The sequence below is a fragment of the Loxodonta africana genome, chromosome 5 (genome assembly GCF_030014295.1).
Source record: "Loxodonta africana isolate mLoxAfr1 chromosome 5, mLoxAfr1.hap2, whole genome shotgun sequence".
NCBI lineage: Eukaryota > Metazoa > Chordata > Mammalia > Proboscidea > Elephantidae > Loxodonta > Loxodonta africana.
In genome coordinates, this window is record NC_087346.1 from 15,947,793 (window position 1) to 15,974,254 (window position 26,462).

The following is a 26,462-nucleotide window of genomic DNA, read 5'->3' on the forward strand; positions in this document are numbered from 1 at the left end:
TCATATCTTTTGTCCATTTTTCTACTGGATTGTTTGTCCTTTTTAAATTAATATTAATTCTCCAATTTATGTGGCAAATACTATAAAAATAACATCTGCCTTAGGCAAAAACCTCCAAAACAACGTTGAATAATTGTGACATTAAATATTCCTATCTACTTAATGGAAACAGCTTCAATATTCCTGATTATAAAAAATCAGTAGGAAATATAAAACAGTCTTTAACATATGTAAGTAGTTTCATTCTATTCCTATTTTACTTAGAGTCTTTTATTAGGAATGGTTGCCCTACTATCAAATATTCCTTTTTCTTTGTGTTAATTAACTGCATTGTTAAGTTCTTCACTGTTAAAATGTATAACTGTAATTAAATATATAGATATTTTCAGATAAGGGTAGAAAAACAATATATTTACCATTTGCAAAATTAAATTTTAAAATTTAATTGCTCCTCCTATACACACAGGCAACAAAATATAAAAATGAGTTTATTAGGGACTTACTTTAAAAAGGACTTAAATAAATCAAAAGATAAAGTAACTAATCGCTGTCTTTATTTATTTTTTTATAAAATGCATTTGCAGAAATATTTCATGAGACTGGTGCTACAAAAATAAATATAAAACAAATATACATTTTTACATATGTTAATTGTAACATAAATACATATTTACATGTTCAAAAATTCAAAAACTCCATGTTTTGTCCATGATTCTCAACATGTCTGAAAAGTAGGGAAAATCATAAAACCACATCTACACCACACATCATTTATGTTTTCGCATTTAAAAGATCGCTCAATACAAATATATGAACGTAAGTTCGCGGGCATGTTCTAAGAGCAAGTTAGGTTTCCAATCTATTTTACTCTGTGACTACTACATTTTATAAGTGACTCAGGCTTCATTCTGTTTTGTTCTCTGGTTCAAATACATGCTATGGTACAGATTAAAATTCTCTTTAGTAGAAAGGCTTTCTGAAGAAGTTATTAAATAAAAAGTCACTTTACTTGAAAGCCAACAAAGTTATTTATTAAACTTATATATCTAAAAGAAGTTTTAATCAATGAAAACTAGGAGTTGGATTAGAAAACATCAAAAGAATGGAAGATAGACATTGTAATTTCTGTTTGATGTATTCTGGTAATTTTTCATTTTCTCCATACCTAAGTGAAGCAAAAGAAAAAATACCATGAACAACTTAATCACTTGGTTCTTGCGAGTACCAAGAGGTACGTACATCTTACTTTTCAGTAATTCTTCAATGACAAGAGATACTTCAGAAAAATTATACAAAGTTCCTAGAATAGGTATCTAAATCAAATTAAGCATACCCAACTTGTTTCCTGTTAAAATAGACAAATTTCTAAACACATTTAAATAATAAAAAGAAAATTATATCTGTAAACTTGAACTGGCTTTACAATTTCTAAAAAAAAGCTAAAAATCTAGATTCTTCATTAAATCAAAGGCCCTAATTCTAAAGAAAATATATAAGCTAAACATACTGTGATTACATTTTTATTAAAATGTTAACAATTTTCAAATGACCATGGCAAATAAAATTTGAACATTTAGCCTCAGAACACACGCTCCACTCAGTTACACTTGCATCCTTCCATTTTGTGGAGCATTTAAAGGAGCTTTCAGCAAAGCTTCTCACTAGAAGAACAGTTCTTTAAGTAGTGGCACTGCATATATACATATTTAACCAAAAAAGCAATTTCTAGCTATCCACAAATTGTATCTGCCAAGTATTTCCTCTACAGTAAGCACTTCTCACCAAGTAGCATGTCTGTATCGGTATCACCAGCATTCTACTTCTCTTACAAAGTTATGGACTGAAATTTGGAAACTAAACTACTGCTTATTCCTATTGCCAAATTTCTCAGTTTTAGCATGGTGCCTGGCACACATTTTCATATAGAATATGTACCTTCGAAAAAGTCTTTCAAACATTAATCACTTTATATTAGATTAAGGGATATAGTCTTTTATTTGGGAAAATAATCAGGTTACCTCTGAAAACAAAGATTAAGTTCTTTTAAGTACACCTTTTAGGCATATTACTTTGAACCTATAAGTCCATGACCTCTGTAAAGGGGTCAAATCCCCCAATCCCGTTAGGCTACAGAGTAATAAGGCTACACGGAGCCTAGCCACTTGAGGTGGATGAGCCGTACCACTTACCCTGCATGAATGTAGGGAGGTAATTCAAATATACATTAAAAAAGACTACATAAACCGATAAAAAGAACTGTTTAACAAATAACGTGAACATTGTCAAACCAAAAACAGTAACTTTATTAAATCATTTATTTCAACATATAGAGAAAACAAAATTACAGCAAAGGACTGAATCTCACCAACATTTTAAGAACTTACCTAGTTGTTTGACCATTTGGTGATGTATAACTGATAGAAGACACTCCTGCCTGCACAACCAACTGGGATCCATCATTAAACTGAACCCACACAGCTCCACTAGTTAACTTAGAGAAAGAATAAGATTGCAAAATTACTATAGAAGTATGTAAAACTGCTATATAATAATAAACCGGTTGCCATCAAGTCGATTTCGACTCATAGAGACTCTAAAGGACCCGGTAGAACTGCCCTGTACAGTTTCCAAGGAACGTCTGGTGGATTTGAACTGCCAACCTTTTGGTTAGCAGCCGTAGCACTTAACCACTATGCCACCAGGGTTTCCACATAATAAGCATGCAAAATTGCAGTACAGGATTTAAAGTTCTTAAAAGGTACTTTTGTTTAACATAGTTATAAAAAAAAAAAAAAAAACCCTCTTAGGTGACTACAAATTTGGGGCTATGATGGTTAGTAGCATTGAGAATATTCATATTGTTTTTCCAATTATTCATTTAACAGCTAGGGCACTGTAATATTAAAAATCTTCTAAGTGAATACTGTTTCCCATTAATTTCCACCAGGATATCTGAGTCATCTTTTAGTTTTTTCACATACTGTTTCTCACCAAGAAGAGAGTTAGGAAATTACAGCAACACTTTTTTCAAACCAGATTTCACTCTGTTCTCTGTCCTTAGACTACGGAAGTTCTCCCATGCCTGAGAACTTAACATCTTAGCCTTTGAAACTGGTTCCCTTAACAATGATGTTTAGAATGTGTCATTCCAAACAAGGAGGCACATACATAGTACTGTTAAAAAGACATGGACACTGGAATCGACAGACCAGGATTTATATTCAGACTCTGCCAATTTACAAGAGTGTAGGATTGTGCAAGTCAGTCAACCAGTATGAGCCGTATTAAAGAAAACACCATCAACTTTACTGTTATTCTGGGGAATAAATGAGACACTGTACGGGCAAAACATGGTATATTTTTTTTTTATATAAAATTCTGTAAGTTTCAAACTTTAGGTGGCCTCAACTTGTAAATATACAAATCCTTTCCTATCTAAAAAAGTTAGTAATATGTATTAAAAGTAGTTTTTTAAACTTAAAATGTCCCTGACACTGTTTTCCATTGCTCACAATTAGCCATTATTAGGACCTGGACTTTGAAACAAAAATGGCAAAATGAGGACATCCAGGCCCTATCAAAGGAGACCTGGTGGCGCAGTGGTAAAGTGCTCGGCTGCTAACCTAAAGGTGGGCAGCTCGAACCCACCAGCTGTTCCCTGAGAGAAAGATGTGGCAGTCTGCTTCCATAAAGATTATAGCCTTGGAAACCCTATGGGACAGTTCTACTCTGTCCTACAGGGTTGCTATGAGTCAGAACGGATCTGAAGGCAATGGGACTGGTTTTGGTTTAGGCCCTATCAGGCAATCTGTTATCACCAATATCTAGAGTTTTCCAAGTGTGTAAAAAAAATACATTAAAATGTTTAAGGATATAACCAATATAAACAATGGTGTAAACATTTTCTTGTAAAGGAAATCTTGAAAATAATTTCTATTTTTTGATAATTGTCTAACTACTGTAGAAGACAAAAGAAATTCACAATGAGAAAATTCACTTTCCTAGAAACTTCTCACCTGTGTGGCCCAGCCAACATCTTTCACAAAAACAGATTTCAAAAGCTGTGCTGATTTAGGAAGACAATCTTTTAAGCTACTAGAGGAGATGTTTGTTTTAGAAGCTGTAGCTGTAAGACCAAGTTCTTCATTTGTAACCATCTACAAATAGCAAAGGACAGGAAGACATGACTCCTCAGCATTTTTGTACGCTAACTTCAGCAAAAGTAGAAAACAATTTTCATTAGCTTAGAGTATTTTTTTAAAACAAAAATTTTAAATGTAAAGTATAACCACATTATTGAAAACTAGAAAAATATAGAAAAGAAAAACAGAATCACACCATCAGTTTTGATTTTATTTCTTTCATCTCTTTCCCCAAGGCGTAATATTTTTATAGCTGTAATCATAGTACGTATGTGTGTGAATACACATACACACACCTGTTTTTTTAAAGTTACATTTTTCTGTATTGCTAAATAGTCTGCATTTGCCATCACTATCATGAGTTCATTGAGTTAAAATATAGTAACTTTATTTAACCATGTATCTGTAATGAACCTAACCCAAAGGGTTAGGTCTCAATGAAATAACTGAGACCTGAACATCTACCCTGAGACAAGAAGACAAGAAGAACTAGATGGTGCCTGGCTACCACTACCGACCATTCTACTCAGGGCAACAATAGATGGACCCTGACAGAACACCAGAAAAACATGAAACATAACTCAAATTCTTAAAAAGTCCAGATTTACTGGACCAGTTGAGACTAGAGAACTCCTTGAGACTATTGCCCAGAGATATTCTTTAAACCTTGAACCAAAACTATGCCCTGAGGTCATCTTTTAGCAAAATAACAGACTGGCACACAAAATAAAGGATATTACCTATGAGTATGGTGCTTCATTAAACAACTATCTATATGAAGATCAAAGGTCAACAATTACTCTAAAGCAAAGATGAGAAGCTAAGGGTGCAGAGAAACTACAGAGCATTGGAAATGGAACAACCAGAACACAATTAAAGAGAATGTTGACATACTGTGAAAAATGTAACAAATAGCACTGAATAATTTGTAAAGAAATTGTCAATTGGGAGCCTAGTTTCCTGTGTAGATTTTCATCAAAAACATAATAAAACATTAATTAAATAAATAAACAAATACAACCAGAGACCTGAAGAATGAGAAAGAATTAGCCATATGAAGTTAAGGAGCTGGGTAAAAGAATTCCAGCACAAGGGCAAAGCATGCAAAAAGGCAGAGTCTGACGTGTTCAAAGCAGGGCTTCGAGCTGGTTCAGTCACGGCCCATAAAGCAAAACAGGAACAGGCTGGAAGTTTTACAATTTGGCAGATTCAACATGGTACCCAGAACAGAAAAAATTACAAGTTGAAGCCCTGGAATGGGAGACTTAGAAGAGGCATAATGAGCCCTTTCAAGAGCCTGACCCATGGGAATAGATTATTAGCAGGACTGTAGGAGAGTGACACACATTCATAGTGGCCCAGTCGGCCACCATCTTTGAGTGCGATGCGGCCATCTTTGAGCAGGGCTTGGACTGTGCTCAGAATTCACAGGGAAGAGATTTGATTGCTATTCAATGCATATGCTGCCCTTATTCTTTAAAAAACCAAAAACAAACCCGTTGCTGTCAAGTTGATTCTGACTCATAGTGACCCCATAAGGACAGAGTAGAACCACCCCATAGGGTTTCCAAGGAGCAGCTGGTGGATCTGAACTGCTGACCTTTTGGTTAGCAGCCAAACTCTTAACCGCTACACCACCAGGACTCCCCTTGTTCTCTAAGAGGGATATTAAGTTTCTAGCACGGTTTCAAGCTGTAATTTTTGCTGTTCTGGCTATCTTCCTAGTTCACTGTAACGTTAAAAATTCACACCTGTTCCAGCAACACTTCCTCAGCCATGACTGAACTGGGCAGAACCTGTTCAAAGCCCTGGTTCAAAGAATTAAAAGGCCTTTGACATGCAAGCACAGAAAGTGTGGGGTAAACTGCCTTAGGATAAAGGTGGAATACTAGGTAGGTGACAGTAAGGCCAGAGTTTTAATTTCACATCAAGGGCATCAGGCAATCGCTGAAAGTTTAAAGCACAAAAGTTTCATATATTTACTTACAGAAGGAGTAAGTATTGGTGCCTGTTTTAGAGAAGCAGCACTATTCCTGATCACTGTATTCAGCGATGGTGTATCTCTGATGGGATAATCTGGATCCACAGGAGGAGGTGATAAGGGCTTAGGTGAACTAGTACTGCCAGGTTTTCTGAAGGAGAACAAAATGTTCAAATATGTTGCTTAAAGTTTTTGATTCACAGAAAACCTAAAAAATGTTTGCAATCAAAATAGCAAACTATTTTTTTTAACATATCCTATAAAACTTAAAAAAAAAAAAAAAAATTTTTTTTTTTTAAATAAAACTTAGCCATATTTTTAAAATTTTCAAACATACCTTCCTATAATTATTGGGAAAAAAGGAGCACTTCCACTTTTCTTTTCCTCTTCTGAAATGACAGATTCCAGTGCTAAACAAATACGATGCCCCTATTTCAAAAGAAGAGTGCTTTCCATCAATATTTCACCTGTGTCATTTAAGATCACTATTAATTTGTATGAAAAATATACTACATGTAGATACATACCTCATTAGCATGGTCCATATACACTTTCATTTTCTCTTTCAGGCTATTAACTTCACTTTCACCTTTCAAGGTGTAAGATTTCCCAGTCTTTTCAATCACCTGAATTAAATCTTCTGTTTTGTGTATTTTTGCTCCTAAAACATAAGCAGGAAACTGTCCTTTTATCATTTCTTTAAATATTCCTGTATTTATATTAATTATTATACCATTACATTATGGCTCCTAGATGAAGGTACTATCTATATTCATTTATTGACTAATAATAAAATGAGATAAAGTATTCAAAAGATACAGGCCATCGTCTTAGTTATCTAGTGCTGCTATAACAGAAATACCACAAGTGGATGGCTTTAACAAAGAGAAATTTATTCTCTCATAGTCTAGTAGGCTACAAGTCCAAATTCAGGGTGTCAGTTATAGGTTGAAGGCTTTCTCCGTCAGCTCAGCTCCGGAGGAAGGTTCCTGTTATCAATCTTCCCCTGGCCTAAGAGCTTCTCCTCGCAGGAACCTCAGGTCCAAAGGACACGCTCTGCTCCCAGCACTGCTTGCTTGGTGGTAGGAGGTCCCCGTGTCTCTCTGCTCACTCCTCTCTTTTAAATCTCAGAAGAGACTGGCTTAAGACACTGTCTGACCTTGTAGATCTCATCAATGTAACTGCCACTAATCCCTCTCATGACATCACAGCGATAGGAGTACAGCACACAGTGAAATCATATCAGATGACAAAATGGTAGACAATCTATAATACTGGGAATCGTGACCGAGCCAAGCTGACAGATATTTTGGGCGGGCACAATTCAATCCATGACAGCCATCCATTTTTCTTTTCTACTACATACCTGGCATTAGTCTGACACTTTATGACATTAAAGAAAAATCACTCCTCTCATAAAAATAACAATTAAAGGACAGTTATAAATGATATGTGCACTGTGTGTGCTATGTTCCTTAAAGTAGGAAGCTTTACAGATTAAAAAGTTAATCATTTTTATAGAATAGAAAATAAGGTTAACCTTATTTTTTTGTCACATTTATAATTCCCATAGTTTGGCCTATGTCCACCTGAGTTTCAAATAAGAAGTAGGATATTATTTATTTCCTGTGATTTTTATACTATCAATCTGGATGCTATTAAACTGGCACCAAATTGGGAAAGAGGGCTTAAATATACATAAACCCAGGGCTGTCAAGTAGTACAGGATAAACTGTTTTCAGGAAGGTATATATAATTACCACATTTTAGTTAATATGATTTGATAAATAGCGTTGTTGTTGTTAGGTGCTGTCGAGTCGGTTCCGACTCATAGCGACCCTATGCGCAACAGAACGAAACACTGCCCGGTCCTGAGCCATCTGTGATAAATAGTATACTATACTATATAATTAATATGTAAGGTTATATATATTACAAACTTGCTGTGTTAAATTAAAAAAATAAAATACAACTACTAAATTACAAACAAAAGGGGAAAAAAAATTACCATTCTTAGATGGTACTTACCATCATAAAACCAAACCTCAAAATCAGCACCAGGGGAATTCTCCATTAAAATACATTTAGCATATTTTGTAAAATAAGTGATTTTTGGAGATTTAGATCTTACAAGCTGTACAAATCTGGAAGCATACTGATATTTTTTCCAGTATTTTTCTAGAGGGATACAAAAGAAAAAAAATGTATATATATATACACACACACACACATATATAAATCCTAGTATAGAGAAGAAATTGTTGACTTAACATATACCTTCCATAAAAGTTTAATAATTATTTCTACTTGTCCTCATTCAAATGGATAGGTTTGTAATCCCATTATCAAAATAAAAATATTTTAGAGACATGCCTATTCATTTCAATGAAAACTAAAGGCAGCATAATAAAATTCCCAAGAAATACATTATTAAAAACACCCAGTGACGAGTATCATGATTATTTTTAAAATCTCCTTCTCTGAATCACTGCCTCCACATTTACAAGTAAGGTAATGATTCCAGGAAAGTTTTAATAGATCTTTACTGAAAAGATTTCTACTTTTTCAGAACCAAATGACTTTCAGGAAATGAAAAGCAACTCTTTTTAAGTTGGTAAAGCATAGACTTTTATAGTCCTAATACACAAAAATAAATTTTGCAGTTCCCTGTAACCATGACCATTTATAGTATTTAATATTCTTATCCAACGGATTTGATTTCTAATAGGGTTAGATCAGATACTTTTTTATTTCTATAATTTACCTCAGTGAAGTCTTATTATTCAGTACTTATTTCCTCAATCCATAAAACTGAGTTAGGAGTCAAATCTGGTTAAACACATTATAAATAATCATTTAGGCAGCACAGCAATGATTGCAAAAGTCAAAAGCTAGATACTTCATATTAAATTTTTTACCACGGTTAAAATTAGTAATCACACAAGTACACAAATATTATTGTGATATGATTGATATTTTATAGTTTTTACTTTAATTAGTGGACATATCATTATAACACAAAATATGAGTGATAAACACTGGATTAATAAAGTATACCACATCTCACCAGACATAAAGTACCTGAATATGACCTACATCTTGAACAAAGCCAAGATATTTACAACCTATCATATTCATGTATATATAACTTATGTACATAAAAATTCATTATCTAAATTTATTCCCTGGCAAACTTACATACCTGGCAAATTGTCAAAGCTGTACCTACTGATGTTGTCAGTAGGTGAGGGCGGTCTATCAGCAAGAGGAAAACCTCTTCCATCATGTGGATAATAAACAGTGATCTGCCCCAAAAAATTTAAGAACCCTAATTATACACTGTTAAGTTAGAAAACTGTATTTCATTATTAAAAATTATGACGTTTAAGTGTAATATTGAACATTATTTTATTTAAAAAAATTGCATATTCGGAAAAGTAATTTTTTTAGTCACTTTAAACATAAGTCAAAAGTCTAGATTGTTAACTAGTTATTATTTTTAAAATTGCACTAATTTAAATACGTTTAATGTTATTTAAGTTTTAATTTCAGAGACAATATCATCTCAGGAGAACTGACTCAAAAAACTTTAAGAGTATCATTGTAGAACGAATTTGAATGCTAATACTTAGGTAATGACTGAAGTTGGTAGATAATAAAGTAAATCCACATTACCGTATTTCCATCACTAGATATTTGAAGAACTTCTTTCACATATTCTTGAGATGTATATTCCTTTAGAAGCTCCACACACACCTCCTCTGAATCAAGTATGCTCACCTAAAAAACAAAACTACCATCAATAACAATTCTCTTATTTACAGAACAGCCCTGGCATACTTAAGAAAAAAGTACTTAACCATGGCAGGAACAAAAATTAAAGGCAGAAATCAAAGAGCTGCTTCACCAGTTATGACAGCCTAGACCACAGGTATATCTGAGCACAGGTGTGAACCATAAGGAGCAAAGGTAAGAATGTATAATGACATGTGAAATGATAACCAATGAGCGGAATGAAAGCAGAAGGCAGGGTGGAGAATAAGGACTCTGAAAAGACAATAGCAAACTAAACAAGGCAAGGCTAGTGAAACGGGAAACAAAAGGCAAACAGGATGAGGAGAGAAAATTTAAAAAACAACAAACACCATTCCCAATTTATACATGACTTTTTTTTTTAAAACTCTAAACTTAATTTTATGCATAATCCTTTTCTTTAAATTTAATTTTCAGATTAAAAAAATAAAAAATTGTAATATGTTCTTTAGTTTACATATTTGACTTGAGATTAGATTCAGTCAACAAAAACAAAAGCGAAGGTATAATATTAGATATTAATTTGGTGATTGGAATTACGACTAAAATAATATTTAGCACAATACATGGCTAATAATATTTGAATATGTTTTTCACTATCGAAAACCAAAAAAAAAAAAAAAAACAACCCATTGCCATCAAGCTGATTTTGATTGATAGCAACCATATAAAACAGAGTAGAACTGCTCCACAGGGTTTCCAAGGAGCACCTGGTAGATTTAAACTGCCAGTCTTTTGGTTAGCAGCCGTAGCTCTTAACCACTATGCCACCAGGGTTTCGTTTTCGCTATCATCAATAATTTAAAATTCAAAACAGTATCAGTTCACCATTCTTAAAGTAGTCAGAGAGAAACAAGAGCTATTTTCCCATATTCACCCAGTTGCTCTTCTCTTTCAGTGAGTTTATCCTGTATACACCCCATAGTACAGGGACATTATAGGAAATAAAAACAACATGTTTGATAATGAAAACCATATTCTAAAGATAAATGCCACATACACCCAGTGCCTTCGAGTCAGATAGCAATTAAAAAAAATAATAGACATACCACAGCCTTTTTGGTCTTCTGTCTGATTGGTTTTAACCTGTGAGCAGTCAAAGGAGATGTAATGCTTCGTAATGTATGTTTCTGATAACCTGATGGTGGCTCCATACTCCTAGTCTTGGTTTGTTCAGAAAGAGGATCATAGCCAAAAACAGATTCTTGTTGAATTATCTCAGGTTTACTGTGAAGTGCAGGCACGTATTTCATGGGATTCTGCTGTTTTACAGAATGTGCGTTATCAGAAGGATCAGGGTTCTTTCTGGTTCTTTTTTCAGTCCAGGCATTTCTTGATGTGTCCTTCTGCAAATCTGGATGGCCCTGGAAATCTCTGCTTGGACTAATGCCATGATGTTCAGTAGGGTCTCTTAAGTGAGCTGTAATATACATACAATAAAGCAATTTAGTGAGTAAAGAGCCAGGTCTACACAAAACAATGACATGCTGGTATGAGAAAAAAATTTTTTTAAGGAACAAATCTAGTTGAAAAAAAATTACAGCTCACAGTTTTTCTAAAAGATAAGCAGTCTGAGATATAACAAAAGGGACTTCAGTAGTGCCATTTTTAACTCATATCTAGAAGGAATACCTTTAATATTCCTTAAGACTAAGAAAGACATAAATATAAAATTATTTTTTCAATTAAGGCAAAAACTAATAACCCTAGGATTACCTACTAATTCTATAACAAGCAACTACCAAAGGTCCAACAAAAACAGATTTGAGAGGAATTCCCAAGTAATCGTTCTACGTATGAAAAACATGTAAGTTTACTATCTTTACAGTAAGGACTATCTATCCCCCACCTTTACTTAGCAAATATGCACATAAAAGCAAAAGACTAACCTATGAAATAGCTTTAATATTAATACTTAACATTACAAATGTAATTGCACCCACATTTTAAACAAATTCTTCTTATTAATATTTAACCAATTGAATTTTACCAGTTTAAACCGATTTATATGGTTTAAAGTTCACATGGGAACATCTTTTTTAAAGCTCTTAAATGGTTAGATTATGTAATCTAACAGCAATTTTTCAAATGATAAACTCTAAAAATTTGTTTCATGATTTTTTTCCTTAAATAACTTTTTAGTGTTTTTACTCCCATTAACACTAAAAATACTTTATACCAAATAGTATACTTTCAAGTTGTAGCAACACTACCAGATTATTATAAACAAAGTTATCTTTCCATCCTAGACTCCTCCATGTTACCAAATAAGAGTATCTGTAAACCTAACAGAAGGTTAAGTGCAAGGTTAATTCCACGGCAGTTTTATAATCTAAAAAAAAACAAACTTAAATTATCAACCCCAACAACTACATACGGAAGATTAATTCCCTTCTGGGCTCCTGAAAATAATACATATTAAAAAGAAAAACAAGAACAGACTCTTGAGATGACATAACTCTCTGCTTAAATTACAGTCACATTATATAGTCATTGTCAATGAGGTAACACAATACTTAGTAAAAAATGATCTCCTCCTCTCCATATGCTTCTTTATTTTCTCTCCTTTTTTCCTTCATTATTTTTCAGCTCACCTTCTGTGAATCTGCATGCTCATTAATGAGAAATGTTTAACCTTCAAACTCTAATCCATAAATAAAATGACTTAGGTGACGGCTATTTCACTAGCCATATAATTTAGCATATGTGAGGTCCCATTAATAAACCACGATGTTCACAGCAGTTTCTACAAGCATCACTCAGTTGTTTTACAGGAACTGTTAAGAGGTGTTTATTAGAGAGAGGATACAAGAACAGAGGGTTTAAGAATAAAGCCTGAATTCAGATTGCTTGGGTTGGAATCCTGGCTTATCTACCTAACGGCTGTGTAGCTTGGGCAAATTAAGCTCTGTATACCAATATTTCCTCATCCGTGAAAAGGGGGATAATGATAGTATCGTCCACATGTTTTCTGTGAGAATTTAGTAAGTTAATAATATATTAAGCATTAAGAACAGTGGCTGACTTACAGTAAATACTCAAGATACATTAATAATTACTATTATATTTTTATTGAAAATGCATTATTTAGAACACTGCAATGGTTGGTTAACTGTACAAATCACTAATTTTTTTACTAAAATATTCCATTAAAAACTCACCATTTATAGAGAGGGTCAGAAGCTGGCCAAACGGACTTGAAAAGAAATAGAGGAGGGAAGGAGTGTGCTGTCTCATTAGGGAGGGAGCAATTAGGAGTATATAGCAAGGTATTTATAAATTTTTATATGAGAGTCCGACTTGATTTGTAAACTTTCACTTAAAGCACAATAAAAATTAAAAAAAAATTTTTTTAGAATACTGTAAGAGAAAGAGAAATAATCACATGATTTTGTTTTCATTTGTAATACTGAGTTAATAAGGTAGACTCATCAACACTTAGTTTTTATTCTTTGTAAATTTTGAAAAAATAAATTATTTCTAAAAAAAAACTCACCATTTAGTTGCATATTTCCAAACCACTGCTGTACCATTTCAGTATGAGAAGGCTGGTCTGAAAATGGAAAATGAGCTTTTCTTGGACAAAGATGATCGGAGCTAAACATGTAAAAAAATAAAATCCCCATAAATTTATGAAAAATTATCAGGTAACTTTTAAAAATAAAAATATTAGAAATGGGAGATTTCTTTCTTCTGATTTAAACTGAAAATTCTAGAATACTTGTACGATTAATAGGCTCAGCTTTTCTTTCTCTCTTTACGTGTAGGCAAGGAAACTTAAAATTCTCAAGGCTATAAACACATTCATGAACACATACACTTATTTTTTAAAAAGAGATTTTCAACCACAATTGAAAATCATCATTTTGATTCTCAAAAAAAAATGTGAATCATAGTTGAGAATTACCTCAGGAGCATCTGAGTGTGTCAGAAAAAGGGCATTCATTGCCCTGGTAGCCCCCCTTAGTTAAAGCTTTATATTTGTGCTAACGGAATGTTTGCCAAAAATTAAAACACTTTTGATAGAATTATTCTTACAGTGCTTGATCGTTGTCAGGTCTTTCAAAAGATGCAGAGCTATTGGATGTCTTTTCTTTAAAATGAAAAATATGGTCATGGCTGTTTGTAGGTGAGTTTCTCTCTTCATGTTCATCTACTCCTGATCTTGTAGGCTTTGGAAGCATTTCTGCAGAGTGACATCGTTCCATCGTGTATGTCTTTGCTCGAGACTGACTATGAGAAGTACCAGATCTATCGGAGGAGTGGGCTCTGCGGAGGTATCGAGAATGTGGCCTTTCCTCTGCATCCTGGATTATTCTTCCCCTGCCACCATTAGCAGTTTCTTGTTCTTGATTTCCCCACTGAGTATAAAAACTACTTCCATCTCCTAAAGAAGAAAAATCACTTGAATTTTTGTTCTTTGGAAATACAGTCATTTTATTTGGGAGTGGCTGACCAATCAAAAGTCTTCTTCTATCAAATAAACTACCACTTATACTGGTACTGGAAGAAGCTGTAATTGCAGTAGAAATTGTGGCATGTCCACTATCAATTGAGTCTTCTACAGTTCCCAAATCTTTACTTTTTGTTGAAGAATTTCGGGACATAAAAGGATGGTCTAATACTGAAGACAGACTTAACCGATCTGCTGGATTTCTTCGAAGTAACTGATGAATAAGGTCCTTGGCCTCTCTTGACAAAAAAGTTGGCATTTCATAATCTGCCAATACTACTTTATTTAATGTGTTCTTGACTGTATCAGTGTCAAAAGGTGGTCTCCCAATAAGTAATGTATAAAACATACAGCCCAAGGACCAAACATCAGATTCAAGTCCATGTGCACTTCGAGTTGCAATTTCTGGTGAAATGTAATTAGGAGTTCCACATAACGTATAATGCTTCTCATGTGGCATTTTCAACTGAGTTGCCAGACCAAAATCAGCGATCTTGATGTTCATGTTACGGGTAAGTAAGAGGTTAGAGAGTGTGAGGTCTCGATGTAATATGCCATGAGAATGAAGATACAACATTCCTGTGATGATCTGGTGCATGAAGTGTCGGGCTGTCGGAATACAACAAATAAAACTTACAATTTAAAAAATCTGGGAGATTCAGTACTCAGAATACATCACAAAACCCACAGTACACAAGCCAGAGTATTGTATTTGAACACTGGCTTCCGGCATAGTGTTATCAACTAAAATACTACTGATAACTTCATAATTTTCTCTGATTCCCTTTAATACAACTAGGTACTCGTTTTAATCTTTTGCTTTCAATATAAGATAAATTTTCAATATACAGTCAGGGGAAGCTTAATTTTATTAGCAATGGGGAGTGGCTAAGGTAATTACGGTAACCAGAAATCCACTGCAATTAAGATGATGTCTGATGACTCCCAATCCTCCAAAAAAGTAATCACTGTTACCAGTGTTATGTATTCTTTTCTTCCATGTGCTTACATACATTTTAATCTACAGAAATACACTGCAATAAGTGACTTTTAAATCTAAAACTAGTATCAAAAATATGTGGTTTCATTACTTTTTCTTACTTCACAATACTTCTTGGAGCTGTGTCAGTATATACAGATCAATTTATTTAATTGCTGAACATTTGGACCATTCTTTACATTTTAAGATTACAAAATGTAACCTTTTATTGCTATAAACATCCTTGTATTTGTTTGTTTTTCTTGTATATATGCATCGGATGTTACCTTAGGGTATATTCCAGAAACAGAACCACTGGGTTGAAGGATATAATTAGTATTTTCATACCTTGCCAACTGCCCTCTAAAAGGCTGTATTTTTCACGTACACCCTTATTAACATTAGGTAATCTCAATCCAATGAGTAAAGAAATGTTATCTCATTATTTTACTTGGTATTCCACAACTACTACTAATTTTGAGCATTTTTTCAAGTTTATTTTTATTTTCTATAAACAGTCTCCTCATATGCCCTGTTCATTTTTCTATCTGATTATCTTTTTCTTGTTATGTACACATTATGTTGTGTTAACAATACTCTGCCAATTACATATTTTGCCATTTTTTCTTCCCATTTTGTGTCTTTTAATTTTGGTGACCATGTCTTTTCTCATGCGCAATTTTTTAATTTTAATTAAGTAAAAATAATTCTTTTCCCTTGTAGCTTTTGTAAGTTTTATCTTATTTAAGGTAGCCTTTCTACCACAACTTATAGACATTATCTTTTATGTTTTCTTCTAACGCTTGTTATATAAATTTAAATACTGTTTATGCTTACGATTCCTAAATTAAATCTGTAAGTCTACATCTCTCTTCTGAACTTCATACTGTGAAATGTAACTACCTACTTGACATCTCCATTTAGCTGTCTCAGACAGCTCAAATTTACTTGACTTAAAACGGACTCTTAATTTTTAACTCCACCATACCTGCTACCCCAAACCTCCCCAGTTCATTCAGTGGCAGCGTGACCATCACTCAGTTACTCAATCTAGAAACCTAGGTCATATACTTGATTCCTCCTTTGCCATAGCCATCACATCTATTTCTTCAGCAAGTCAATTTTACATTCAAGATAAATATTGAATCTGCTATCTTCTGTTTGTCCTGCCACCACCCTGGTGCGAGCTCCCATCATTTCTGAGTGATCCTAACAAGTCCTCCTGTTTTCATTGCTCCTCCTCTTATTTGCACATACAGCAAAAATGGTCCTCATAAACATAAATTACACCATTACAAAAGTTTCCCAAGGCACTTGTAAAATCGAAATTCTTTAAAATGGAGGGCTACTGGGGCACTGCAGTGCTCTATTGTTTTAACTCAATGGTATTTTTATGTATATTCCCTTTAAAACAACTTATTAACCTGTATATTTTGTTTATGTATGTTATACTTCACCAAAAAAAAAAAAAAAGGTAAAAAGTATACGGAGGAAAAACTCCTTAACATGATCTACCCTAATGCCTACTTATGTCTCTAATCTAATTCTGTAGTACTTTCCCTCGCTCGCTAAGCTCCAGCCACTCTGGTCTTCCTTTAGTTCTGAGTATGCCAAACACTTTTTGTGCCTCAGGGCTTCTGCACATGCCTAGGACTGGTTCTTTCTCCCCTTTAGCTCTGTTTACATGTCACCTCCTCAGAAGCTTTACCTGTTCACACTATCTTAGATTCTTCTCAAATGTCTCACTCTTTTTCATTTATTTTTTAGCTCTTAATAGAATCTGCAATTATGTCACTTGTCTACTTACTTATTTTCTGGGAATCTCTCCCACTAACAGAAATTTTAGGAGGGTACAGAGTAAGATACCTTTGTGGATAAGACCTTATTCCTAGCATCTGGTATGGTGACCAGCACCTGTTATTAGATGCCAAGAGCCAATTCTGACTTATGCTGACCCCATGTGTGTCAGAGCATAACTGTGATCCACAGGGTTTTCAAGGCTGTGACTTTTTAAAAAATATTTTATTGTGATTTTAGAAAAAATTTACATAGCAAATTAGGTTCTCATTTAACAATTTCTATATATTATTCAGTGACATTAGTTACACTTTTCACAATGTGTCAGTATTCTCATTATTTCCATTCTGGTTGTTCTGTTTCTGTTCATTTAGGTTCCTTGTCCCCCTTACCTTCTCATCATTGGTCTAGCGTAAATGTTAACTTTTAGGTCTCATTTAGATGATTCTTTAGAGAAGCACAGTACTCACAGAAGATATTATTTATTTTATGAGCCACTCTGTCTTTTCACTGATAGGTGACCTCTGGGAGTGGTTTGAATTCCAAGTTTAAAGGGTATTCCAGGTTGATAGTCTCAGGGGTTCCTCTAGCCTCTACCGGTCTAGTAAGTCTCGCCTTTTTTCAGAATTTTGTTCTACATTTTTTTCACATTTTAGCCGGGACCCATCTATTGTGTCCCTGGTTGGAACAGTCAGTAGTGGTAGCCAAGCACTATCTAGTTCTTTTAGTCTCAAGGTAGGTAAGGCCATAGTTCATGTAGACTGTTAGTCCTGTAGATTACTATTTTCTTTGAGTCTTTGGTTTCCTTATTTCTCTTTTGCTCCAGATGCAGAAAGACCAGTAGTTGTATCTTAGATGGCAGCTCGCAAAAGCTTAAGACCCCAGAGGCTACTCCCCAAACTAGGATGTATAACCATTACTTTTATAAGCTATGTTATGCCAATTGACCAAGTTGCCCCCTGAGACTATGGTCCTAAGCTCGCAAACACACTAATTCAATCCCACGAGTTGTTTGTGTCTAGGACGTATTCATAACTGTGCCCCCATGTGCTTTATTTTATGTATCTATATATGCAATGGAGCCTTGGTAGTTCTGTGATTAAGAGCATAGTTACTAACCAAAAGATCAGCAGTTTCAAATCCACTGGCCATTTCTTGGAAACCCTACCGGGCAGTTAGTTCTACTCTGTCCTATAGGGTCTCTGAGTCAGAATTGGTAACTCAACGGCAACGGTTTTTTTGTATACATGCAGCACACACAAACGTGTATATACATTTGCCCACAGAAACACCTGTACGTGCGCACCCATATATTCATAGGTGCTTACCTTTAAGTATATACTTACATATCTACCTATGTAACCACACACATTTTTGGTTATTACTGTTGTTGCAAAATTGTACATGTTGTGGCTTTTACCAAAATCAGCCTTTATTCCTGTGTGCTTCTTAGTGTCATCTTTTACCTAGGTCAAGTTGTTCTGACTCTGCCCTTATTCAGTACTGCCTTACCCGTCACCAAAACTAACAAGTGTCTACTATCTAAAGGCTGTGAACTTTTGAAAGCAGATTGTTAAGCCTGTCCTCTGATGAGCCTCTGGGTGGGTTTGTACCTCCAACAGTAGAGGCGTGCTTAAGTATTGGTGCCACCCAGAGATTCCAACTAGTGCCTAAACCAAAAAACCAAACCCACTGCCCTTGAGTTGATTCTGACTCATAGCAACCCTACAGGACAGAGTAGATTTGCTCCACAGAGTTTCCAAGGCTGTAATCCTTACAGAAAGCAGACTGCCACATCTTTCTCCCATGAACAGCTGGTGGGTTCAAACCACTGACCTTTTAGTTAGCAGCCAAGTGCTTAACCACAGAGCCACCAGAGCTCCTTCAGCTGACACCTAAAACCAAAACCAAACCTGTTGCTGACAAGTCAATTCCAACTCTTAGCGACCTTAACCGCTGCACCACCATCTGATAAGTAAGTAGATATACTTTTGTATGAAACAACACTTAGTTTTATGTTTTGCCAAATAACGCCAATTTGCCAAGCATTCAATAGTTCCATCCTTGGACTTGAAATACTATCTATCAAATACAAAATTTCAATTTCTACATAGATCAATTTCTGGCCTCTATTCTGTTCCATCATTCTATTTACTTATACCCATTTTAATTATTATAGCTTTAAAAATCTGCTGATAATTAGTAGGAGCCCTGGTGGAGCCGTGGTTAAGCACCTGATCGCTAACCTAAAGGTCGGCAGTTTGAACCAACAAGCTGCTCCTCAGGAGAAAGACACAACAGTTGCTTCCATAAAAACTACAAAAACCAAAAACTATCAAGTCGATTTCAACTCATACCGACCCTATCAAACAGAGCAGAACTGCTCCATAGGGTTTCCAAGGAGCAGCTGGTGGATTCAAACTGCTGACCTTTGGGTTAGCAGCTGATTTCTTAACCACTGAGACACCAGTAAAGATTACAGCCTTGGAAACCCTATGCGGCAGTTCCACTCTATCCTATACGGTCGTCATGAGTTGGAATTGACCTGACAGCAATAGGTAGTTCCTCTTCTTTTCTCTTTCCATACTTTTTATTTTACATACTGTTTTTAAAACCTGGAGCCCTGGTGGTGTGGTGGTTAAGTGCTTGACTGTTAACTGAAAGTCTAGTGGTTCAAACCCACCAGCTGCTCCACATGAGAAAAATGTAGTAAACTGCTTCCATAAAGATTAGAGCCATAGAAACCCTATGGGGCAGTTCAACTCTGTCCTATAGGGTCGACTAGACAGCAACAGCGTTTTTTTTTTTTCCAATTCATAATCTACATGCAATTTTGTTTTCTAATTTTTTTTCCACTTACCATAAGGATTTTCCATGTTGTTTCATCATGTTTATCACCATAGTAATAATGGCTGCATCAAGAGGATATAACCTAATTTGCTAATTCTTCTATTCTTAGGTATTTAAATTGTTTCTAATTTTTTTGGATTATAAAGAATTATGAAAAGTGCAATAATCATCATCAGTCATGACCCTGGCTTTTTTCCCCGCCTCAATTTGTATTATTTCTTTACAGTAAATTTCCAACAAAGGAATTTTTGAGTCAAAGGCTATGAACATTTCCATAACTCTTAATATACATGACTAAACTGTTTTCCAAATGAGTTACATAGATTTAAAATGCACATAAAGCCTCATTAGCAACCACCTTTCTTAGCCTACCTGCAAGCCCACTTAGCAGGGCAAGACAACAACAGTTTGTGTGACAGTGCATGGACACTGTTTGATCTTGATTTGAACAAACTGTAAAAAATTATTTATGAGAAACTGGGGGATCTTGAAACTATATGTTTGATATTAAAGAATTATTAGGTATAATAATGAATTTGTGGATTTTTTTTTTAAGTCTTTTTCTTTTCAAGATACATAGTAATATTTATACGGTTTGCTTCAAAATACTCTGTGGAATCTCTGGGAATAAGAAGGGTATTAAAAAACAAAACCAAACTCATTGCTCTCCAGTTGATTCTAACTCCTGGCAATCCTACAGGAAAAAGTAGAACTGCCCCACAAGGTTTCCAAGAAGCACCTACTGGATTCAAACTGCTGACCTTTTGGTTAGCAGCTGATCTCTTAACCACTGTGCCACCAGGGCTCCAAGATGGGTATAGATGAAATAATTTGACCATGAGTCAATAATTTTGAAAGCTGGTTGACGGGTTCATGGGGGCTCGTTATACTACTTTCACTATTTATATGTTTCATACTTTCTATAGTAAATGATTTTGCTATCTGCACTTTATTTAGAAACTTTAAGCCATCAAGAGCATTCTATAAAGCTTCTTTCTACATGTGAAAGGATGCACACTAAATTGCTACCAAAGATTTAAATTTAACATGTGGTTTTAAGAATAAGAGAAGGACACATAAACCATAGACTACATCAGCCTGAGACCAGAAGAACTAGATGGTGCCCAGCTACAACCGATGAGAGCCCTGATAGGGAATGCAAGAGAGAACCCGAGGGAGCAGGAGAGCAGCGGGATGCAGACCTCAAATTCTTAAAAAAAGATGTGACTTAATGGTCTGACTGAGACTAGAAGGACCCCGTAGGTCATGGTCCCCAGACCTTCTGTTAGCCCCAGACAGGAGCCATTCCCAAAGCCAACTCTTCAGACAGGGATTGAACTAGACTATAGGATAGAAAATGATAATGGTGAGGAGTGAGCTTCTTGGTGTAAGTAGACACACGATACTACGTGGGCAGCTCCTGTCTGGAGGGGAGATGAGAAGGCAGAGGGGGTCAGAAGCTGGCTGAACGGACATGAATATAGAAGAGTGGAGAGAAGGAGTGTGCTGTCTCATTAGAGGGAGAGCAACTAGGAATATATAGCAAGGTGTATATAAATTTTTGTACGAGAGACTGACTTGATCTATAAACTTGCACTTAAAGCACAATAAAAATTTTTTTAAAAATAAAAAGAATAAGAGAAGGCTAACAAATTTCTCCTCTTACTTTACTCTGTACTGTCTGAATTGTATCTAAGAATTAACTACTTTTATAATTTTGGGGGGAAAAAAATCTCCTTTTCTAGCAGGAAGTAGTAACTGAAACAGTTTTACTAAAGATTACACAGTAGCACGTTCTTCAAAACTACAATTTAAAGGACAAAATTTATAACTACCAAAAAATAAAAAGAAGCCTACCTTCATTTTCTGAGAAGGGCTTCATTCTATTCTTTAAATACCTGTTCATTTCTCCATTATGGCACATTTCTAATACCAGGTACACATAATTGCTATCTTCAAAATAGTTATAAAGCTGAAATGTAAAAGTGTATAATAAATTAGACAAAATTTCAGTCTCCTTGGCAGCTGCTATAGAATGTGTATCTTACCTCCAAGACAGAAGGATGTTTCAATTGGCAATGTATTTTCACCTCATTCTGGACTCTCTGTACCATTCCAGCTTTGTACATGGCTTTCTTATCTATCTGAAAATAACAGATGAGGGGTTTAAACGTTGATGATAATCTTTCAAAAGTGAAAGTGTGAAAAGTCAACTTTGACCATATGTCCCAGTAATTCCACTCCTAAGTATATATTTGAAAGACTTGAAACCAAGGATTCAAACAGATACTTGTACGTCAATGTTTGTTGCAACATTATGCATAATAGCCAAAAGATAGAAACAACCCAAGTGTACATGAAGAGACAAATAGATAAATAAAATGCAGCATATGTATGTATATATACGGAATATTATTCAGCAAAAAAAAGAGAAATAAAGTTCTGATACATGCTATGACATGGATGAATCTTGAAAACATTATACTAAGTGAAATAAGTCAGACACAAAAGGACAAATATTGTTGATTCTATTTATACCAAGTATCTAGAATAGGCAAATGTACAGAGACAGAAAGATTAGTGGTTAACAGGAACTAGAGTGAGAGGTGCAGCCTTTGGGGTGATGATAATGTTTTGGAAATAAATAGTGGCAATGGTTGTACAACACCGAACATAATTAATGCCACTGAATTATATACTTAAAAATAGTTAAAAAGCAATCTTTTCATTATATGTATTTTATCTATCTATCCACACATATTTTTTAATTAAAAAATCTTACCTGGAATCCCAATGAATAAAACAGGAAAAAAGAAAACAACTTTGGTTGAAGTGGAGGTCAAAGACCTGGAGTCCTACCTGATTAGGTCCTCTGACAAACCGCCCCACCCCCCCAATTCTCACCCTTTGTGATGCCTAAGAAGTTCCTTGGAGCTTAAAGGCTCTACAGAGACATTTTAAAACCACCAATCTACTGAAGCCACTTTACAGACGGAAAGATGAGGTCCACAGAGGTTACAGAGACATGCTCATTTCCTTTGTATCTCTAGAACACTTAAGACTATAAAACATGGATGTGGCATCAATGTAGATAACTGATGGGCAGTATCAGGATATAATTAAAAAAAACATGTGTTTTCTTGTCAGAGGTGCCTAGTATATCCAGTACTGATATACCACTTAATAAGTATGTGTTCTTAGACAAGTAACTTAATTTCCCTAAGCCTCAGTTAATTAATCTGTAAAATGGAAAGAATACTTCTTTTGCAGTATTTTTATCAGTACGAAAGTAATAATGAAGTACAGTAAACCCTGCGAAAGCAAGAATCTGTAAAAGGCAGAAGCCTGTCAGAGAAAGAAAACTCAAATACTTTCCATTAAAACAAGACTGCACCCTGTCAAAGGCAGAAAACTTGTGAGGCCTGGAAAAAACAAGGCAGTCCTGTCGAGCTCTGGCTCTCACAGGTTTCACTGTAATTATCATTAAAAAAAAAGTCAACCTTGAAAAAAAAATTTACTTTACTTAGATTGCAACTAATGCCACAAAACAATATGTGTATAAATTTGTGAATGAGAAATTAACTTGAGCTGTAAACTTCCACCTAAAGCACAGTAAAAATAAATAAAACCAAAAAAACTCACTGCTGTCAAGTTGATTCTGACTCATAGCAACCCTATTAAAAAAAAAAAACAACAAAACACTGCTGTCGAGTCAATTCCAACTCATAGCGATCCTACGGGACAGGGTAGAACTGTCCCACAGAGTTTCCAAAGAGCACCTGGTGGATTTGAACTGCCGACCTTTTGGTTAGCAGCCGAACTCTTAACCACTACACCATCAGAGTTCCTAATAAAAATATCAGTCTCTACTGGTAAGGAGTGAGCTTCTTGGCTCAAGTAGACACATGAGACTATGTGGGCAGCTCCTGTCTGGAGGGGAGATGAGAAGGCATACGGGGACAGAAGCTGGCTGAACGGGCAAGGGGAATAGAAGGTGGAGAGAAGGAGTGTGCTGTCCTATTAGAACAACTAGGAGTACATACCAAGGTGCGTACAAATTTTTGTATGAGAGAAGGACTTGATTTGTAAACGTTCACTTAAAGCACACAAAAAAATAGGTATACTCCTATAAAAGAATAAAGTATCAGTTTCAAGTACTTTTATCTACTCCTTTATGAGGTGAAGTTATTGTTTACCTTTCCCATGCATCTAGCAGTGGTTGAAAGAGTAGACACACAGTAAGTTTTCCCAATGTATTATAATACCCTCTTCCAACTTAAAAAATTTAATAGCGCAACTACCCTGTCTCTAAGAACAACAACAAAAAAACGAATTTAACCAAACTTTAAAATAAAACCTCCTTTCCCTTTCCTGACTGGTTTAGATAAATGATTCTCAACTTGCTTATGTTTATGTTACTCCCATTAGGCTAACTTCTAACAATCTAAAACAGTATTTTGGATTAATTCTGCTACCATGTGTAGTAGAGAACTATGCACAAGTTTATGCTTTATTATTATTTATTTTTTGTTTCTACCAATTTCTCCAAGTACTGGCAGTCCCTGGATTACCAATGAGTTCCATTCCTAAATGTATCTTTAAGTCAAATCTGTACATAAGTCAAAACTTAGGCACAGTTAGTATCTAAAGTCAGTCAGAAGTCTGTCTTAGTATACAGTATACAGTGTACCTTTTTACGCATAAAAAAAATTAAAGAAACATTTCTGGATACACTAAAACATTTAACATAATAACGATACTGTTTTGATGCATGTCAAAAAGTACAGCTCCTCAAATTTTTAACATAATAGCCTTTACAGGGGTTAGTTCATAACTATGGGTTGTGGGACTGCCTGTGCACATAACGACAACAGATGCCAGGTCTACTGAACATTAGTGAAAACAAAACACTTATACACTACATAACTAAATTAAGCAAAGTTAAAGCTCTCCTAAAATATCCTTAAGCTCAACTGCTGGGCTTGGCTCTGTTCTTTGCTTAAGAAATGAGTTCTTCAAATCATAATCAAAGAAAAATTCGATAAATAAGGAATTTCTGACATCTTAAACAGCACACATCTTTAGTTATTTGCAAAGTGCAGAAGAGAATCTGATTAATATACTCTTACCATTTTGATTGCAACTTCCAAACCCGTGTGAATGGACTCAGCCCTGTAGACACCAGCAAATGATCCCTTACCGAGCAAATTTCCAACTTTAAAATCCTTAAAAGTTAAAATTAAAGACAATGTGTGATGACTCAAGGGAGTAGAAAGGAAAATAGATGGGAAGGGGACTGGGAAAAGATAACATGGATCGAGAAGTGGAGTTTGACAAAATTTAAGCAGGTATCACACCTCAATACAGCAGGAGCCTGGGGTGGGAGGCATGCTGCCTTCTTGCGGGACTCCCTGAGCCTCTAAACTGGGCTGAGATACAGCAGACTAATGATACGGTACCTCAAGCTCAGGGCAGCCTCAGCGCCCTCCGCCCACCTCCTGCCAAGCCCTAGGCGACCAGGGCCGGACGGAATCCCGCCACAGCGCCCGCCGGAGGTAACCGCCACCCCCTTGGGGAAGACGGGGGCAGCCTCGCCTTCTCCCAGCGCGCCAGCTCCGGCGGGACCACTGACACCAAGCCGCCGGGCTGAGGGCGGGGCCGCGAGCGACTCACCTGCGGCGCTGCCCCGCGTCCCCAAGGGGAGGGCCGCTCCGCCCCAGGGGCCAAGGCCGGGCCCCCGGCAGTTGGGACCCACCCCAAAAGCACCTCGGCGCCCGCCCCGCAGCCGTTAGCTTTGCCCGATCACCTTCCGGCAGCGGCCTCGAGTCCTGCCACTCCGACTCCCGCCCGCCCCGCGGCAGCCTGGCGAGCTTTTTTACCTCGATCTTCTCCCCGATGCAGGTCGCCATATTTCCAGGCCCGGCCGGGGCGCCCCGGCTCAGCTCCCTTCACGCAGTCCCTCCGAGGCAGCGCTCCAAGCAGCCAGCCAGTCTTGGCGCCCATCAGGCTCGGCTCTCTAGGCCGCCGCTCCAGGCGACGACGGCACAGCCTCCGAAAGGTCTCCCGGACACCTTCCGAGGCCTGGGCAGCGCCTCCGCGCTCCCATTTTGAAAAACGCTGGCGGGTCCCGCCCAAGCGAGGCCGGCGGTGACGTAACGGCCCGGGAGTGCCGACGAGGCCGCGCCGGGGCGCATGCGCGCAAGCTCTCCTGGGCGGGCGGCCGGCCGGCCGGGGTTTCTAGGCCTCCGGCCAAGGGCGACAGCAGGCCCGCGGCGCCCGGCTTCTGCGTGGGCTTTCTGCGGTCCCCCGCTGCGAAGATCCGCCGCAGGACAGGTGAAAGAGCGGGCCCTAGAAATGGGACATTTACAGCCGATCGGCCAGTCACTTCGCGGCCTGAAAAACGACTTCCAGTTCCGGAAACGGTTTGAAGCGGTTGTAAAACTTCGA

The 26,462-nt window shown here is 36.3% G+C and overlaps 1 protein-coding gene across 2 annotated transcripts; it reads right to left on the minus strand.

Moving 5' to 3' along the window:
- Nucleotides 1-495: 495 nt before the first annotated feature.
- Nucleotides 496-26,142, minus strand: PLK4 (polo like kinase 4). 2 transcript variants are annotated; one of them, XM_010590540.3, is made up of 16 exons: nucleotides 25,895-26,142; nucleotides 25,145-25,240; nucleotides 22,064-22,159; nucleotides 21,873-21,987; nucleotides 13,975-14,998; nucleotides 13,433-13,533; nucleotides 10,986-11,356; nucleotides 9,799-9,903; nucleotides 9,326-9,428; nucleotides 8,152-8,301; nucleotides 6,651-6,784; nucleotides 6,461-6,552; nucleotides 6,130-6,274; nucleotides 4,017-4,157; nucleotides 2,385-2,491; nucleotides 496-1,165 (listed from the first exon to the last, which is right to left on the minus strand). In XM_010590540.3, the coding sequence occupies exons 1-16, from the start codon at nucleotides 25,922-25,924 to the stop codon at nucleotides 1,063-1,065; spliced, it is 2,913 nt and encodes a 970-aa protein (XP_010588842.2). In that variant the 5' UTR covers nucleotides 25,925-26,142; the 3' UTR covers nucleotides 496-1,062. The 2 variants fall into 2 exon arrangements, with proteins under 2 accessions (XP_010588842.2, XP_064141401.1); XM_064285331.1 differs by lacking the exon at nucleotides 25,895-26,142 and having other exon boundaries at nucleotides 497-1,165; nucleotides 22,064-22,155; nucleotides 25,145-25,627.
- Between the last annotated feature and the right edge of the window lie 320 nt (nucleotides 26,143-26,462).